Raw genomic sequence first — 20,060 nt, forward strand, 5'->3', positions numbered from 1 at the left:
AGGACTTATCTTTTTGATGGTAAGGATTAACACGTTTTTTAATTAAATAACTAAGATATCGTGTTTAAAGAATAATTATTTCAATGCAAAAAGTATCTTCGATATATATATATTTCTATTATTGTATTATAACTTCGCTGTTACTTTATCCATTTTTCCCTGGAAAAAATACATTAAGAACATACATGTAAGTAGAACGATGCTAAAATATTAAATTTAAATAAGGGCAATATCCCTAAACAATACTTAGAGCGCGTTTCGTTATAATATAAAAGACGACAAAAAATCGTTAATAGATGAATATAATTTTACACGCCAAGAATACACAAAAAAATATGTCAAACAAGTTTTTAAAGAAAAAATAAACACAACCATGCTAGATCTATATATATGTCTGAGAATTATGAATAGTACTACAGATACTCAGTTAATTAAATATTTGTAGAGCGAATTAAATTGTTAGTGTGATTCTAAACTTTAGAAAAGACAAACTGTTTAAAATTTAATACAATAGAATTTTTGGTTCTACATCACGTAAATAAAGTGTATCATTACAAAGGAAAAAAACCTTCCTTCAAGTAACTAAATATACGTTCGCCATTCAGTATGCTTAACAGCTTCCCCCCCCCCCCCCGGCACCCTTTCTCCCGAAATCAAATTCTTAGTTAGTATTTTCAGTATATATTAATTAATATTCAGTGTGTATTGTACATGTAACACAGAAAAAATTATTCTTTATACAAACATCAAAACAGTCATTATATACATACATGTGCCAACAGTGGTATTTTGATTTGGCAGGGATTATGTTTTAAATTCGATTTCAAACTTAATCCTTCCAGGTATATACATGTATTGCAATTATTTATTCCATTTTTCCGTAAAAAAGCGAAAATCAAATTTAAAAATGATGTAAACAAAATGTTAAAACTTCTCGGGAATACGAAGTGACTCTTTGACTTCGGCATGTTCGGTGAAGCGAGCTCTCTCTCTCTCTCTCTCTCTCTCTCTCTCTCTCAAGTTTCTATCGCTATTACATTTGTCTTGTTAAATAAAAACTAGTTAATCGAATTCTTTCCATTCTGTTTGATCAAAAGATCAACAGAGATTTAATTTCTTTTCGGCGCGAATTATCAATTTTAATTGCCGGCAGGGGAGGGGGGTAGCCAGGGTCAGAATTTTTTTCGCTAGCCTCTCCTGTTAGATCATATCTCACTATTAAATTAATGAAAGAATTATGGTAGGTATTTACAATCAAAGGGAAGGAAAGATATTATGTCTGCCGAAATTGGGACAAGTACCCCTACCCACCATTCCCCGACAAATACCTCTGAGGTCTTGATTTTCTCGAGATCTCAGCTTTACTTAAACTGGTAGTAGTATATTATTTATTTTCTAACAGCTATGCGAGCGATTTTTTTTGTGATGTATTTTTTAAAAAATCAATATTTAAAAAAACATCATTACTATACTATGAGATAAAATTATTACATAAGCAAATGGCCGTGATTTAATTAATAAAATCTGTCGAAAAATGATGAAGTAAGTTTTTAAATGAACCTAAACGTTTACACCTCTTTATTTGATTGAACCAAATAATCAATTGATTGCATCCGAGTTTCCGGTCAAGGGTGAAATGACGACGAAATATACGAAGAAACTTACGTCTTAGTCGTGTATTCCAGGTTATATTTTTAGGAACACGAATGGAAAAAGTGACAGTATTAAAAGATCAACAGAAACGTGTGAACAAATATAAGAAACATAATTCATAGCAATATGAGTGGTTCAGGGAAAGGAGTGAGTCTACAAAGGAAGGTGTACTTTTTCTGAGTTTAGTTTGTTTACAGAAAATCTTTTTTTTTTCTTATTTTGATACAAGTTGCCCCCCCCCCCTACACACCTATAAGCACTTCTGCAATGTTCTTGGTTTCTTTTTCGGAAAAGTTAACCAAGTTACCCCACCCCCAACACACACACGCACGAATTAGGATTTTCGAGAACAATTTAGGGTTTTCTTTTTTTAGGAGGGGGGGGGGTCCGATCGACCTATAAACCATTTGTACAGGGCGCGTTAGTTGCAGAACTGTAGCTCTCAGAAAAAATGTTTTGATAGACCGGTATTTCAATATATGTATTTTCGGAGAGCTACATGTAGTTCTGCATATACGGGCTGAGTACATTTGACATACATGTATTACTTATGTAAGGACCGTCCTAATGTAAAGTCTACGATAAAAAATATAAACAGAAATGAACGAAAGAAGAAGTACGATAGAATTTACAGCGATAAATCAGGAAAACGTATGAATAGCTAACTACATGTATTTATAACTGTGTATCAATGCCACTGCATTTGCATATACTATATTTTACTCGTATTCCGTTCATTATTATGCAGTTTATTTGTTTGACTTACAGGTTCTTGACGTAACGTTAAATTATTTTTCTTACTAAAAAAATAATAAAACCCACCTACCTAATCTACTGAAAATATATTATTTGTGCATAAATTTTGCTTGCATTGTAAATATATTTTTGAAGGGTCTTGGCCTTTTGTAGAATTTATTCTTTATTGTCTGTATTTAAACCATTTTCTGCAAAAAGCGAATGGCGAAAACGTTTTATACCTTTACCAACTTTGTTTGTTACGTCACAGTAACGTTACGTCATCGATTTAACGTAATAAAAGTTTCACGGCACTGTACGTAATTTGAACTTCAAATCGGTACGGCAGCGAAAAGGTTAAAACAGAAATATTGCATATCCATTACTATTCATACTAAAATGATTTTTTTCTACTTTGTATTCAACATTCCTAGTTCAATGAGGATTGAAAGTATTTCCAAGCATTACACGTAAATGTGAGAGAAATTGAGATTTAGCTATAGACTATGGTGAAAGCAAACACAATCCCCGTTGCTATGTAAAAGACATAGCTTCCATTTTAAAAAAGTGGGGTTGCGTTATTAAAAGTATGAGCAGAAAATATAATAAAATTTTTAAAATGTAAATGTATTTCAAATTTATATCTAATTTTACACACCATGACTTTCGCCATGAATAGCAAATCTGTAATCTGATGAAATCGAGGACAAATACGACTGAAATGTAGCGAAATATAGTGATAAACCACTTTGTGCTTTAGGAACACTCTAATTCACGGTGTATAGGCATAACGGACCCTTTCCGCTGAAACGGACCCTTTCAGCAGAAGTAACGGATACTTTCTGCTAAATTTTCAAAAAAACAATGGAGTCTTCGACAAAAATGAGTTCATTTAGAAAAAGGAAAGGGTTAGTGAGTGTAATTTTGCTTCCACGGAATATCAGCGATATTGATCTACCTTAGTAAGCTATTGTTTATTGCCATGCATTTTCCTATTTAGCTCATGAAACGTTTTTATTTGACCAAACAAGCCATCGCGCAGACGAAGGCCCCTCCAATTGTAGATTTTTGCGTTAAATCGTTAATATTATACTATAAGTTGAATATTGATGTGTTCTTGTGAATATAAGAAACCCAGCAATGCTTATGAAGCATGAAGCATTGCAGTAATTTTAATAAATGCATTTTCTGGCACCGGACCTTTTCAGATGCTATTCAGTTAAGCTATCATTTGAAAAATTATCTCACATATTACTAATTAGACTATTTATTTAAAACTCCCTTTTTTATTTGACTTGTCAGAAATCTCCTACATATCCAGAGGAGAAGTTCTGTAACCAAACTATACTTTCTATTCTTGTATTGTTATTTGACTTTGAGGTAGATATGGAGATAACGAACAGAATTCAAGCTCAAAAGTCCAATAAACAATACAAAATAGGAGCAGAGCAAACACGGACCTCCGAAACATCAGAAGTGGGATAAGGTACCATTCAGAAGTGAGCATCTCCTGCCGACTGGTCACCACCGCCGTGTGCTCGTTGCCATAATCAGGAAATAACGGATAAACAAAAGTTAAACATGCACTTTTAATCTATCAATTTTTTATAAGGTCTTAGTGCCCCCTCTTTCAGAGAATAGTCTTTTACTGTATATTTGTTTATTATGTAAAGTTTCATCTCATGGATACTTCTCCCTCTCACTCTTGCTGCTCTGGGTTATACACGTGAAAGAAAAAAGGGGGGTATATAAAAAATAGATGAATGATCAAGATACTTAATATAAGGAGGAGGATATACATGCAAAGAATGATTATAAAGAGAAAATAATAACGGAAGGAAAAAAAAAACTTGAAAAACTTGCATCTTTTAAAAATTAAAGGGGGGGGGGGGTTAGGATAAATTTTTAACGTGTATTAACGTGTAAAAAACTACCCCACCCAATACTGTATATGTATTTTACCAAGTTTACTTTGGATCAACATACAACATTTCATACTAACAAAAGTGAATTAAGTTTTTTTTTTTATTTGGGGGGGGGGGGGCTCGAGTGTGAATTTAATATTTGATACCGTCTTTTATCCTAAAAATGTCATGAAATGCGAGACAAAGGTGTATCGCTAAACACCGGTATTAATTTATTTTCTAATAGAACTTCTCTTTAATAATGTTATTTCAAATTGTATATCTTGAAAATGAACATTTCTTGCCACCTTCAAAATAATGTTTTCTTACCTTTTTCCGACTCAAAATGAAAAAAGGGTGGATAGGTATGGGTGAGAAAAGCATTCTCAAAAATTTTCGATTTCAATGCGTAATTTCTTAAATATATTTACCAGATTACATAAAAAGTTATGCTTTGATTTTCTGGAAGTTAAAAAGGGCCTGAGTTGGACTAAGTTTAGAGGCATCTTTGCTAACCAAGGGTTTCTGACAGGCTACTCCTTTATGAGGAGAGAAGCGTATCAGAAACCCTTGGCTAGAAAAGATGCGGGAGAGGTCAAGCAAACAATTTTTAAAGCTGGCCACAGTAATAGATAATTATATGAGTGTAACATATATATAAAGTAACATCATTTGTATGAATACATAATTATATATTTTAATTTTATAGAAAGAAAAATATAATTCGCATTAAATGATTCATTTTAAATATCTTGATATACATTATCAAGAATATAAACTGTGAAATCTAACGGGTTTTATTTATCAACGAATTTATTTTGAACAGATATGATCCATCTATTCTGATAGGGTTTGAGTTATATCGGGGTAATATTTCTTTTTATATCCAATTTTTCAGTAGACCTGTTGTTAAAATAATAATTTATAAATGTATTTCATACGGAGTAACTGTCCAGAGATTTGAGATTTGATCAGGACCTAAAACATAGAAATTTACGTTTAATAAGCGATGAGCTGAACGTGCCCTTTTCCAAATTATAAAGTGTCCGTTACTATAAAACTTCGCCAAAAATTACTTTTTTAAAATCTAAAACACAGTGAAAACAAAAACATCAAAACGCACACATATTGAAATCTATATCTCTAAATAATACGCCCAAATGCTACTGGTAACACAGCCAATTTATTCACAAAAGTCTGTCCAAATGACTTATCAATATTGATGAACCACTGATGTACGACAGAAAAAATGCTATTTAGAGGCTATCTCCGTAAAATGAAAACAAAACTGACTTTCACGTCCAAGATCAACGTCAGCCACGTTCCGTGGAATGTATAATTTACTGGTTTGCCTAAGATTTAAGTTTCAAAACACATGAATTCTTGAACATGTGTTGGTTCGAGGGTAGTTTCAACGGAAAGTGTCTGTTGCTTTTATCGGAAAGTATCCGTTTCACGAAAAGGGTCCGTTTTGCCTATACACCGTGTAATTTATGGTATGATTGATCTTGTATATGTACTTTGCCTTAAATAACATTTGGGTTGTGTGCTTTTTGACCTATTCATGTACGTAATGCGAAAATAAATAAATTGAAGGATATAATATATACAGTGTATGTAGTATTTTTCGCGGACATGTTAAGGCAGCACACAAATCAACTTTCGACGAATTGACACTTTTTTAAAAAAATAAATCATGAAAAAAATGTTCACCTGTAAAACATAATGTTTATGAACTCTGTATTTTTTTTTGCGTAAACACTGAGGCCCAACTAAAGATCATGTGCACTCATCCTTTTCATTGAATAAAGTGTATGAGAGGAATCAATGGACATGGCTGTTTAAATAACTTTATGTAATTTGCTGTTTTATCAAATTTTATCTCATGTAAAAATTATTAGTGAGAAACAAATCGTAAGCTTAATATTTTTTTAATTCATACGTTCAAAGATCATTATTTTATACACTTCTTTTCCACCATTGCATTCATGAAGAAATTAAGCAGTAATCAAGCTTACAAGAATTTTAAGTAATCCAATAAATAGCAATTACGAGAATAAGGAATATTTGATATTTATTCCCCCGAACATATAATCTTTAGACAATAAAAAAAATATTGGTCCAAACGAATTTTGATTAATCAACAGAATATACCTGTATGTTGTAAATATAACAGTTCGAACTCATGTGTCGCCTGTATAGGGTTAAGATTTATTTCAATAAAGCCCTTAGTTACACCCAAATAAATAATCATTACCCGTCTCACAGAATAAATTTAAATATAACAGAAATACAGTGCAATGTTCTAGCTATAAATCAAATAACAGACTGCCCCCTTGCTGCGTACAAGGACAAAAAGATTTATGTAGCCGCAAAACTTTGCTCTCTTGAAACAAGTCGTTTAATTAATCTGATTTTTTTTTTATAACTTAAATCTTTAATTAGCAGTAGTTCAAAAAAATAAAGAAAGCCATATGACATTAAAAAGCAATTTAGCTTAATAAATTACTGTTAATACGTATACCTTTTATTCAAAAAAACTTTTTTGTGTTTTCTTAGAAACAAAAAATATTTCTTGCGTATAAAATAATTATTATTAAATATGAACAATAAAAAATACTCTAGAGAAAATTTCTTTTAAGTACAATATCTCCATCTCGCTTTTACATTCCAAGTATCCATCTAAAAAAATCATTTGTCACAGAAAATTTGGCGATTAACAGTACGGCAGTAATTACTAAATTTAAAAGAAAACAAACAATCCACACAAATTTTTAAAAGCAATAAACATCTGAAAACCAAACATCAAACCCGAATTTCAAGCACTACAGGAGTAGACTCAGGTGCCCAAAATGAGAAAACATACCCTTTTGATCGATCATACTTGTCATATTTTTTTTCAATGGACAGAGGCAACAGTCTTTTGTCAAATTAAGTACAAAACAGACCATCACTTGGTATAAACATGTCTGTTAAATTAAACCCATTCATGAAAGGTTATATTTGCTAACTATGCAATTGAAAAATATAATATAATTTCCGAACATTCGAACATGAAACAGAAGTAACAGATTTTGTGGTGTCTTCGATTTCAAATTCACTAGGAAATAACAAGTCGACATATAAATGAAAATAAATATTGATACTTGTAATTGATAATACGTCGTCGATATATCTGAATGTTGAAATGAAGGATACAGCATGTGCTTTCTTCCTCTTATGTATTTCTTTTTTTGAAAAAAGCTTTAAATTCTTCATGATAGTATCCTGCTCATTTTTGCAATTTATAATCAAAGCTCAGATTGACTTTTGCTCCATATCTCAGAAATAATGTGAACGCACTTGGTATTGAGAAACCACTGAATCCATCGTCAGAATAAAAAGTCTGCACCATATTGTAGTAAAAGTTCAGCGATCCTGTCATGACCACATAGGAATGCTATGTACAATGGACTCTTATTGTCTTTATTGCATAAATTAACACAAGTATCATTTCTTATTAATAATAATTGGACCGTGCTGTAATGTCCGTTTTCACAGGCTATGTAGAGTGGACTGGTTCCCTCGTTGTCACATAAATTGATGTCGGCACCGTTGTTCAATAAAAGTTTAACCATGCTGTCATGACCATTGAAACATGATAGGAACAGCGGACTGCGGTTGCCTTTATTGCATAAATTTACATCAGCACCTGAATTCAATAGACGTTCAATGGTTCTGCAATTTGAGTTTTCACAAGCTATCCAAAGAGAACTGTTTCCTTCTTTATCACATAAATTGATGTCAACACCGTGGTTCAGTAAAAGTTGTACCGTGTTATCATGTCCATTTTGACTAGCTACATAAAGAGGACTGCATCCATCACTATCACATAAATTGATGTCTGCACCCTTGTTCATTAACAGTTGTGCTGTGCTATCATATCCATTTTGACAAGCTACATAAAGAGGACTGGTTCCATTCTTGTTACACAAATTGATGCCTGCACCCTTGTTCAATAAGAGTTGTACCGTACTATCATGTCCATTTTGACAAGCTAGATGAAGAGGGCTGGCTCTATTGTTGGTACTCAAATTGATGTCAGCACCGTTGTTCAGTAACAGTTGAACAGTGCTATCATGTCTATTTTGACAAGCTATACAAAGAGGACTGGCTCTATTGTTTGTACATAAATTGATGTCGGCACCGTTGATCAGCAACAGTTGTACCGTGCTATCATGTCCATTTTGAGAAGCTATATAAAGACGACTGGCTCCATTGTTGTTACATAAATTGATGTCTGCACCGTTTTTCAGTAAGAGTTGTACCGTGCTATCATGTCCATTTTGACTAGCTACATAAAGAGGACTGAATCCATCTTTATCACATAAATTGATGTCTGCACCGTTGTTCAGAAACAGTTGTACCGTGTTATCATGTCCATTTTCACAAGCTACGTAAAGAGGACAGAATCCATCTTTATCACATAAATTGATGTCGGCTCCGTTGTTAAGTAACAGTTGTGTCGTGCTATCATGTCCATTTTGACAAGCTATATAAAGAGGACTGACTCCATCACTATCACATAAATTGATGTCGGCACCGTAGCCCAATAAACAAATAATGGTTTTATTGCGTCTTTCTCCGGTCTTTATATCCATTCCCGCCTCTTTGAAATGATCCTCGTCATTTGCAACAGCTAATAATAATGGAGTCCACCTGTCATCAGTTGTAAACGTGTTTATGTCAGCACCAAGTCTTACTAATTCTTCAATTATTGAAAAATTATGAAAAACAGAAGCAACATGAATAGGCAAAGAGTCATCCCATATTTCTTTCATTGCGGTTCTTTTGTAATCTTCACTGAGGTAATTTAATAGGTTTAAATCACCATTCACACATATAGCAGAGAATATAGGATGTTCTTTCAACTTTGTTTCTGGTATACTTTTTATGAAAAATAGAGAAATGTCAGAATGACAAAATACAATAAATCCGACCAAAGGGCATATTTCACTTTTAAATGAATAAAGGAAATCAAATCTTGTGAAAAAAGATCTTTCAAATAATTTTTGAAATTCCGATCTATCTAATTCACATTTAATTTTTACAAGCTTTTCGCACGAATCCACTTTTTCCTTAAAAGAGTTGATGACGCTCTCTTTCCTTAAACATGGATTGAGTAGAACATCTACAATATGTTCTGTTTGCATGTCAATGATAAACCTGTCCACAAGATCATCAATATACTCTTCAGGAAGGTAAACATTGAAGGGATCGCGGTCTTCCTCTTCTGTATCGTCTTCTATCCTCACTCGACGTCTCAGAAAACCACTGTCTGCGTACTGTATTGTCTCTTGTGGACAATCAACACCAAACACCAGAGTCGTTATCTCCATAATAAAGTCGTGAAGGAACTGGAAAGCATTTCCGACACGTTTGACATAAGATCCTTTCAGTTCATGTAGAGTACTTCGAATGACTGAAATATTTGTGTTTTCTTGTAACTCACACATTCCTAAAATTTCTTTGAATTTTATCAAAGAAATATCATTTTTTACAATAGTATCGATTTTCAAATTGTTTTTGAAAGCTACTTTTAAGATAAGTGAGCAAAATCTTTTCTTGTCTATTTTCTTCCAAATTTCAATTTCCTTTTTAATAAACCTGTGCGGATTTTTAAAGAAATCAACCCCCTTTTCTTTGTAGTTCTCTTCCCTTGAATAAAGCTTACAAAGCAATGGGAAGTAAGCTTCTGTTTTGATTATTTCAGTAAAAACCTCCTCGGATAAATGAAGATTCTGTGAATACTGATTAAAAATCGCTCTTTTCTCTTTAACAGTCAGTCCATGTTCTTCGCTATCAATTTCTACTGCAGTGGATTCGTCCAATAAGTTACCCTTAACTCTCTTGTCATAAAAGACACATCTTCTACATGATATCAATAATTTATTCTTCTTCAAGCAAATTTCCAGCGTTTTCTCTAAACATTTCCATGAATGATATAAAATTTCATCTAACGATTCCTTACCTAAAGGATCATTGAATACAAATAATATGCGATTTTCTGAGACTCCAGTTGAACAGATCTTTTTAATTTCTTCTACCTTATCCACCGGCATGACATTCCATCCCTGTTCTTTGAGAATAAGTGCAATATGCTGAATTATTGTAGATTTCCCGGATCCAGAATTTCCAACCACTGTGATAAGATTAAGACTTTTAAGCTTTTCTTGAACCACTTCACTTGCTCTTGTAGGAATGAAGGCAATATCGTCTTCTCGCCAATTGTCAAGAATCTCTTTTATCAGTGTGTTTTCTGAAACAGATAAGTTTTTTTTAGAGGTAATAGGTATAAAAAACAGAAAATAAGAAATTGTATTTTTTGTAAAACTGTATAAGTGTCCACTAATCTTGTTCTTTTAAATACATCTGAGTCTGAATTAAGTTTTTGAAACATACTATTGGATTGTTAATGTTGAATGCAACATATGTTCACAACAAGTAAATATGTAATTTAAAGTATTCGGAAATAGAAAAGAATGTATGTACTGTCTTTAAATTGTGGTTTATGATGAATTACAAGTAAGAAATATGAATTAAAAGGTTTCTTTTGCCATAAAATAGAAAAACAAATATGAGTATGGGGTAATTATCTAATGCAAACAACATAATATAAAAATACATTGCAGGTAAGTTTTTTTTAAAGATCTTACGACAACTTAAGTGTTTCATATAGACAGAAAACAGTTAATCGGCCTATTATGTTGTAAATTTTGAATTGACTTTGGGAAAATAATAGGTAACCTGCCAACATGACAAAGAATGGATTGACTTAACTGGCCAGAAAAAATGCCGTAAATTTAAGTTTCATAAAATGTTTATTTTCTTATATCAAATAAGCCCCTAATATATATCTTAACAGTGTATTTTACATGTAAAACGCCGTTTTCTGGGTAAAGTAAATGAATATCGAAGGCAGGATATATGAAGATTTTTTAAATATCAATAGATAATCAAAGTCATGCGTTTTTCATCATCTGAATACATAGCGCATGTTTGTCTAGACATCAGTTAAAGTTACATTGATATAAGAAATATATTTTATGATGACATCTGACCTCATCAGAAATTTGTATATATTATAAATATTATAAGATTTAGTAAACACAACCATATGTTGTATAATTTAGGTCAGATATTGTTTGGCTAACCCTGACAAACAGAGTTACATGTATTTTGGGGACAGCCTAGGTTCACAACTTGGTATTTATTTATATTACTTATTTTGATATTTGTCAATATGTTTCGTAAATTATATAAACTACTTAAGTTACTTAAGTTTATATGCATATGATGAAATATGGTCAAATAAGAGTTATTTGTCTTTAATAGTATTTATGAGTGATAATGAAGATGAATAGAAATATCAGTGTAATATAGATCAGTCAATATTAGTCCATCATTTATAGACTGAATTGACAACAGATTTTTCCGTTACATGTATTTCCCGGTCATGACAAGGAACATACGGCGGGAATAACTGGTCACTGCGGATGCTCACTCCTCCATGGCACCTCATCTCACTTCTGATGTTTCGGAAGTCCGTGTTTTCTCTGCTACAATTTTGTATTGTTATATGGACTTTGATATTGAATTCTGTTCGTTATTTCCATACCCTTATGCTATTGGAATACTTTGTGATAAAATATACATGTATACCTATATCAAATAAAACATTTATTATGTTTACATGTTTTGTAGAGTTGTTATCCAACTATAATTATTGCTTTCGCAAATTAAAAAGAACTGAATATTCATCTTATTATACGGAAATCCGGTTACATTTTCACAAAGAAAAATGTATTCTATAATTAACTAAAATATTATTAAAAGATATTCTATCCCGATTGGGAATATATTCTTAATTACAAAATATTGTCGATATTTCTACTGTGCACCTTAACTGTACTGCGTGTTTATACATATAAGTACACCAAAAGTTGTGACATAGGCCATGCAGAATATAACCCATAATGATTATATAAGAAATATGACTCTGTGGTAGCTTGTCCAAATTCCTGGTAAAGTACCCTAATTTTATGTTGAGAGGAAACTTGTATCAGATCCTAAAATTGAATAACAAATTCTTAGAGAAAATTATATATTTTTGAAAAGCTAGTGGTCTGACCTTAAAAACAGTATTTATTATAATCACCTTTGTCTTCGGATATTCTTTTCAATTCTACCAAATCCTGTTCCACAGAAGAAATCTTTTCCATTAGAGTTTGGTTATTCTTATAATCTTCCCTAAGTTTTTCTATAACTGTTGTTTCGTACTCCTCTTCTAGGACCTGACTTTGAATATTACTCAGACCAGACATATAGTCTTTGTTTGTGTACGTTTGCAGTCTTTGGCAGATATCAGTTATGATTGACCACGTGTTATCAAACTTATTATTATTATGTGTCCAAACATGTTGTTTCTTATCATCCTGACCCTCTCAACGTCATCGCCAATCGTTATTTCTCCTAGAGACGGCATCGTGTTACCATCCCAACCTTTAGTTGGCCGTGGAATTTTTGGACATATATTTCTTATCAGTGTATATAACAATGTTATGTCAAATTCTTTATAACCATCTCTTTTGGCGCCTATAAGACGAAGTTCTTGCTCGGGGCGTATGTTTTTGTAAATTGATGATGCTTTCGCTTTGTTGTACACAAGACCAGGGGGTACCTCCCTTTCTAAGACATCTCTACAGGCCTGGGTCAGTTCTTCGTTTATTGTCATTCCGAGTTTAGCAAACCTAGAACGGCCGCCAGTGTCTGGTTTAGAAGCCATTCTTTGGGTTCTTGTTAAATAACACTCTGAAATGATAATAGATTATTTTATCAATTTAGCGGTAATTAAAGCATATCTTACGTTCTAAAATGACCTTTTGTTATTTTTGCAAAGATACCCAGGGATGTTGTTTTGTCAGGTTTTATAGCGAGACGTTACAAAGTTGATAGATCGTCAATTCTCCTTTTTAAAATTGGTGAACTTGAAAGGATATGGAACGCATGAGTTCAAAATCTAACAGAGACTGCATTTTTCTCTAATTTGTCTTTTTTATTTCTTTATCCGCAAAACGTTAACTTTGTCCTATGGCTTTGAATTCATATTTCACAGGTGTATTTCATATGACTAGTTCATCTCTTTTGGTTCTACAAAATTTGACCTTGTGATCTTAACCTTGCATTTGACCCACTTTTACAGAAAAATTGACCTTGGCTATAACTTTTGAATGGTTAAAGCTAGGGCATTCATGCATTAATATGTATATACTAAGACTGTAATGTTTCCAGATTTATTTTGGATATGACATTCCGCCTCGTGAAGAGGGTAAAAAACTACAAGCAAGAATCATAAATGTAAATTCAAAAAGAATATTAAACATATGACAAATACATCATCTACTTTTACCAAAAAACATAATAATTGAAATTTACAATAATTTCTCGAACTTGACTATAGACTTACAGACTGACATTTAGCTAAAACTTATCCAGAAATGTGAATTTAACAGTATTATAGGTATAAAACAATTCAAATATGTCCTAAACATTATTTCTCATGAATATTTATGCATTTAAATAATTACTAACTCCTGTGAGGCTAGAAAGAGATCAAGCACATTCATGTAAAAATGCTGCTCCATTAACTTGGGCGGAAACATAAACAAAAACATAGTAAACAAACCCGTACCGGGCAAAAAATTCCGGATCGGGAACTTTACACTCCCCCTCTGATTTTGTCAAAATCACTTAACAACAAAAATTTACCCTGGGCATTCATTACGTTCATGAATATGAAAATAACATAAGTAACTGTTACGTAAAATGTTGATAAACTGTTCATATGTAAAAACTGTTCATATGTTACATAAGTAACCAATGTGTATCTCACATAGAGGACAAAAAACAGAATGTTCACTCCTCAACTTCAAACAAAAGAATTAGATTTGCTATTGGTCTTAAACACAAAACTTGTTTTCCGTCCTTTACAGTAGCTACTTCTACTTTTCTAACAAGTCCGTCTCCACTTTCGAATGTTCGGCGCACGACTCCCATAGGCCATTCATTGCGAGGGGACTCATCTCTGAGAAGGATCACATCTCCAGGCTTGATATTCCTCGACTGTTCTGTCCACTTTTCACGTTTTTGCAATTGGTGCAAATATTCGGACTTCCACCGTCGCCAAAATTCTTCTGCCAAGACTTGAACGTTTTTCCAAGCTGACTTAAGAGCATTCTTTGTTCCAAGGGGTGGAAATGGCTCGACATCTGGGTAAGTCTTCATGGTAAGTAGCATCGAAGGCGTTAGTAGGTGTGGTGAGTCCGGATCACATGTCACATCCATCAGTGGTCTGTTGTTAACAATGGCGCATATTTCTGTCATGAGTGTTGTGAGTTCTTCATGTGTCAAGTCTCTACCTTGTCGTTGCAATAACATGGAATTCAGTATACGCTTGACTGTCCCAATAAGTCGTTCCCACACCCCTCCCATGTGTGGGGCATGAGGAGGATTAAACTTCCAAGTAGTGCGACAGGTCGAGAGAAAGTCTTGCACTGGTCCCTTCTCGATAAATTCTGCGTTAATAGACAAATCTTCTGATGCTCCCACAAAATTGGTACCACGATCAGATCGGAATTGGGTCACGGGTCCACGTAATCCAACAAAACGTCTGAGAGCATTGATAAAAGACGAACTTGTGAGTTGTTCTATGATCTCAATGTGGATGGCTCTGGTCACTAGACAGGTGAATAATAGGCCCCATCGTTTCTGATCAGCACTTCCTCCTCTTGTGCGACGGAATGCCACCATCCACGGACCAAATGTATCAACACCTACATATGAAAAGGGTGGACTTGGTTTGCAGCGATCCTCCGGAAGATCTGCCATCTTTTGTTGACTGAATTTACCCCGTAGCTTACGACACATCACGCACTTGCTGATGAAAGAGGAAACTTTTCTCTTCAAGCCAACAATCCAATATCCTGCCGCACGCACAGCACCCTCAGTGAAATGGCGTCCCTGGTGAAATACTTTCGAATGAAAGTAACCAATAAGCAGGTAGCTGACATGATGGTTTTTCGGTAAAATTATTGGGTTGCGCTGTTGTCCACTCAGTTCTGCATCATTCACTTTGTTCAGTCTCCCACCAACTCTAAGAACACCTTCACTGTCCAACACAGGAGAGAGAGATAGGATGGTACTGTTGCGTGGAATTCTGCCTGACTCTTTCATGTACTTCATTTCTTCCATATAACTGTCTCTTTGAACACACGCAATTATTGCAAGTTCACTGTCCCTTAACAACTGAGGATGATCAAATCTAGTACAGGAAGTCTCACTCCTTCCTTTGCAGCGAGCCCAATACTTAATACGAGCAACTGTCCTAACCAGTCTGTTCCAAGATGAAAATCTTGAGAAGCGGTCCGAAAAGCGGTTTGATGTTTTAGGGCAATCTTCTGTGTCCACTTCTTGCTTGCAGCTAGTGACTTCTGGTCGAACTTCAATGTCATGTTCTGGATTAACAAGTTCAAACTCTGACTTGGTAGTTATTTCAGGTGTCTCCCCTGGACCACGAAGCCATGCTGAATCTTCAAGTTGTGACGCGTCAATGCTACGAGTCGCTACATCTGCAGGATTACATTCTGTTCTAACGTGATGCCATTGCGATGGTTGGCTAAAAAGACGAATTCTGCCAACACGATTAGCAACATAAATGTAAAACCTCCTTGTTTCATTGGAAATATATCCAAGCACAACTTGACTATCTGTGAAGAAGTGAAAATTGTTCTGAGGAATCTTCAGTTGATCGCGCACATTTTCTGCAATCTCGGTAGCAAATACAGCTGCACACAACTCTAGGCGAGGAATTGTGTGCCCATGTGTTGGTGCAAGTTTTGCTTTACCTATCAGAAAGCTGATTGTAGATTTTTTCTCATCATACAACTTGAGGTACGCAACTGCTGCCACTGCATTCTTTGACGCGTCCGCAAATACCAAAACCTCTCTATGGGTGGCATCCTCAAACGAGATATCACTGTACATTCTAGGTATGTGAAGAGTCTCAAGATAGCTTAAAGAGTTCATCCATGAGATCCATTTGTTGTACAGTGGTTCTGGTAATGGGTCATCCCAATCAGTTTTACTGGTCACAGACATCATTTCACGAAGTAAGAGTTTTCCTTCAATAATGACAGGTTGTAAAAAGCCAATAGGGTCGAAGACACTGTTGATTACAGATAAAAGTCCACGTCGAGTGTAAGACCTTTCAACAGAGCTGACTTTGAATGTAAAGGTGTCTGTATCTGTATTCCAAAGTAGGCCTAGACTTCTCTGAGTGGGAAGAGTAGCTGTTCCTAAATCAAGATCCTTTAAATCCTTTGCTAAGTCACCTTGGTCCAGCCCATTAAGCACCTCTCTGCTGTTTGACGCAAACTTATGGAGTCTTATTCTGCCGTTGTCATGTAAGGCTTGCTTTGTGCGAAGGGCAAGGTCAACCGTGTGTTCAACAGTTTTACAGGATACCAATCCGTCATCTACGTAGAAGCTCTCTCTGATAAGGTTCTGTACATCTTGGTCAGCAGTTTCTACAACCTTGCGGAATCCGTAATTGGCCACTGCTGGCGATGCAGTATTGCCAAATACATGTCTAGTCATTTGGTAATCAACAAAGGGTTGGTTGAAGTCATTATTTTGGTGCCATATAAAACGCAAATAACATCGTTGTTCTTCTGGTACTTTGAAATTATAAAACATATGTTGTACGTCCATGGTAATGGCTACCTTTTCCTGGCGGAATCGAAGAAGGATACCAACCAGACTGTTCAGCAAGTCAGGTCCTTGAAGAAGCACAGAATTCAATGACACATCTTGATATTTTGCTGATGAATCAAACACCACACGAATGCTCTCCGGCTTCTTCGGATGGAATACAGCGAACATTGGTAAGTACCATCGCTCAACATAAACAGGTAGTTTGGGAGCCAATTCTGCATGCTCATTCTGTAGAAGCTTCTCTACGAATTCGATTACTTGTTTTTTCTTTTCTGTGTTAGAACGCAAGTTGGCATCAAATGACTTGGCTCTATGCAGGGCCATTGACCGGTTGTCTGGTAGAGATCGTCTACCCTCCCGAAAGGGTAATGGCGCTTCCCAAAATCCATCGCTAGATCTATGAAAACTTGACTCCATGACGTGAAGAAATTTCTTGTCTTCTACTGAGAGGCCTGGTTTCTCATCACACGGTAGACGTGTAAAAATGTCACATTCTTTCACCAAGATCTCACTTTCACATGGAATCAAATGTGTGGCTCTTCCACTTGACAATATGGAGGTCTTCAAAACATTGGCAGTCTCAGGTTGATGGATCTTACCGAGGGAAACGTTCCCAATTATCACCCAGCCGAGGGGCAGTTTTTGACCAAAAGGTAAGACATCTGTTCCTATTCTTTGATCCAATACATGGTGTGCTGTTATAAGATCGCGACCAATCAAAAGTTCAATATTGACACTCTCGTCAATCTCAGGAATACATCCCTCAATATCCTGTAAGTGTGAATAACCTCGTGCAACAGCTTTAGACGGAATCTCATTCCTGTTGTCAGGTATCTCATCACATTCAATGAGGCTTGGTAATGTGAGAGTACATGATCCATCTAGTGAGCGCACTATATATCCCGATGCTTTCCGTCCAGATGTAACAGATCTTCCTGTACATGTTGATAGCACATATTCTGTCTCTGGGCCACGTATGTTGAAAGCATCAAAAAATGATGGTGATGCCAAGGATCGGTTGCTTTGGTCATCTATCAGACAGTAAACTTTTCGTTCTCGATAACGTTCTCCCTCTGGAAACACCGACACTAACACAATTTTTGAACAAGATTTAGAAGTGTTTCGGGGTACATTGCATATTTCTGTGCAACATGCATTCACATCGGACTGCTCCCCTTTCTGGACTTTCCTAGGTGCAGAGTCTGGATGAAGAATAGTTACATGTTCCGTCGAATTACATCTTTCACACTTGACCGACTCATGACAGTTCTTTTTTAAATGGCGTTTCTGGCCACAACATTTCAGACAATATCCTTTCTTGAAAAGGAAATCAATTCTCTCTTTGTAAGGTTTCTTACAGAGTTTCTGACAATCTCGCAGAGCATGGTTGGAATTTCCTCCATGAATGGGACACCGTACATAGGAAATGTCACTGTCAGTTTCATATTCGAGACGATCTGGTGCTACGGTTGTTTTGCGAACAAATACATCCGACTTTTGTGCCGACTTTCTTTGTGGTGGATGCTGTGTGGCTGAATTCTGAGGTATGTTCTCCAATATCAAACCAGGGTCATTTCTTAGCCTAGCAAGGTCTCGCAAGAAATTCACCAACACTTGGAAAGGCACATAAGACACTCCATTGTTGACCTTGTATTTGTCACACGTTGTCATCCATTTCTCCTGAAAACGCTTTAACAATTTTCGAACAAAGTCATTTATTCCAGTTGTGGAGTCAAAATATGCAAAGGTTGATCCGTAGGCTTCATCACTTTTCAAGGATTCAACTTCAGCAGCTAGGTCGTACAGATCAAAGTAACGTTTCCTATCATTCTCCATTAACGATGTAAAGTTAATGATCTGCTGCTTCATAGCATGTTCAACTGCTTCAGGGCTACCGTACTCCATGTCCAGTCTTTCCCATATTTGTGTGAGAGCCCTCTCTGGATTGCGAGCATTTGTAGTTCTTATATTTTCGCACTGCAGTTTGCACCCTTGTCCGAGGTTGTTCAATAAAAGATCTAGTTGCTCCAATGGGCCAAAACTGATGTCTTTCATAACATTTAGAAAACTGTGTTTCCAGGTAATATACCGTCCAGGTTCACCACTGAATTTCCAAAGTCTTTGTGGAATCATTTGGTTTTTTACTACTGCCTTTGCAAGATCGAATGCAGTGTCCTGCTTTGTGTTAGTCTGTTGCAAAACCTGGGGAACAACGGAAATCACTGAGTTCTGTATAGGTTCGGACACTTTAATATCATGCACGTCTACAATTGCAGGGGAAGGTATTTCATTCAGCACTGGATCAGGTGGAGGAGTGTTCATTCTCATATTTTCATTCAAATATCGCTCCATCAAATGTTCTTTACTGGGATCTTGATAGTCACCAAAAACACTTTCACCAACGTCTGAAAATTCCAAAACTTTTCTCACAGCTTCTAGTCCAAGGGTTGCCGCTTCCAGTTCTTTCTTACGTGTTAACACAGTTCTGCTGGCCTTGATGGCAGCCTCCTGTCTGATCAAATCTGCTTCTTCTTCTGCATACCTCATCTGCGCACGGGCCTGCTCGACTTTTGTAGTGTGAAGTAATAGTGTTTCTGTTAGTTTAGAACTCACTCTAGATGCGGATTCATCAAAGAGTTTCTTCCCCACACTGCTCATGGTTCCTTGTTTCCTGAGACCTTGATCCATACAGTCAGTCAGCCGAATTAACAGGATTTTTTACTGTAATGTTTCCAGATTTATTTTGGATATGACATTCCGCCTCGTGAAGAGGGTAAAAAACTACAAGCAAGAATCATAAATGTAAATTCAAAAAGAATATCAAACATATGACAAATACATCATCTACTTTTACCAAAAAACATAATAATTGAAATTGACAATAATTTCTCGAACTTGACTATAGACTTACAGACTGACATTTAGCTAAAACTTATCCAGAAATGTGAATTTAACAGT

At 35.2% G+C, this 20,060-nt stretch overlaps 2 protein-coding genes across 2 annotated transcripts; both read right to left on the reverse strand.

The window, feature by feature from the left end:
• Nucleotides 1-7,010: 7,010 nt before the first annotated feature.
• On the reverse strand, nt 7,011-13,116 carry LOC134254455 (uncharacterized). The gene is made up of 4 exons (XM_062736966.1): nt 12,772-13,116; nt 12,490-12,724; nt 8,560-10,590; nt 7,011-8,427 (listed from the first exon to the last, which is right to left on the reverse strand). Exons 1-4 carry the CDS (start codon nt 13,114-13,116, stop codon nt 7,664-7,666), a joined length of 3,375 nt encoding a protein of 1,124 aa, XP_062592950.1. The 3' UTR covers nt 7,011-7,663.
• A 1,130-nt stretch (nt 13,117-14,246) lies between these two features.
• Nucleotides 14,247-19,760, reverse strand: LOC134254457 (uncharacterized). The gene has a single exon (XM_062736967.1). It carries the CDS (start codon nt 19,758-19,760, stop codon nt 14,247-14,249), a length of 5,514 nt encoding a protein of 1,837 aa, XP_062592951.1.
• Between the last annotated feature and the right edge of the window lie 300 nt (nt 19,761-20,060).

Source organism: Saccostrea cucullata, unplaced genomic scaffold (assembly GCF_032062105.1).
Source record: "Saccostrea cucullata isolate Sc308-1 unplaced genomic scaffold, CSIRO_AGI_Scuc_v1 ctg3191, whole genome shotgun sequence".
Classification (NCBI taxonomy): domain Eukaryota; kingdom Metazoa; phylum Mollusca; class Bivalvia; order Ostreida; family Ostreidae; genus Saccostrea; species Saccostrea cuccullata.

Bases quoted from the DNA above. Each gene is read 5' to 3' on its own strand.
- LOC134254455 (XM_062736966.1), bottom strand. From the start codon at position 13,116: ATGGCTTCTAAACCAGACACTGGCGGCCGTTCTAGGTTTGCTAAACTC. The intron at 12,725-12,771 runs GTCAGGATGATA...AATAATAATAAG, and splicing joins TTGGCGATGACGTTGAGAGG to TTTGATAACACGTGGTCAAT. The intron at 10,591-12,489 runs GTGATTATAATA...TATCTGTTTCAG, and splicing joins AAGAATATCCGAAGACAAAG to AAAACACACTGATAAAAGAG.
- LOC134254457 (XM_062736967.1), bottom strand. From the start codon at position 19,760: ATGAGCAGTGTGGGGAAGAAACTCTTTGATGAATCCGCATCTAGAGTG.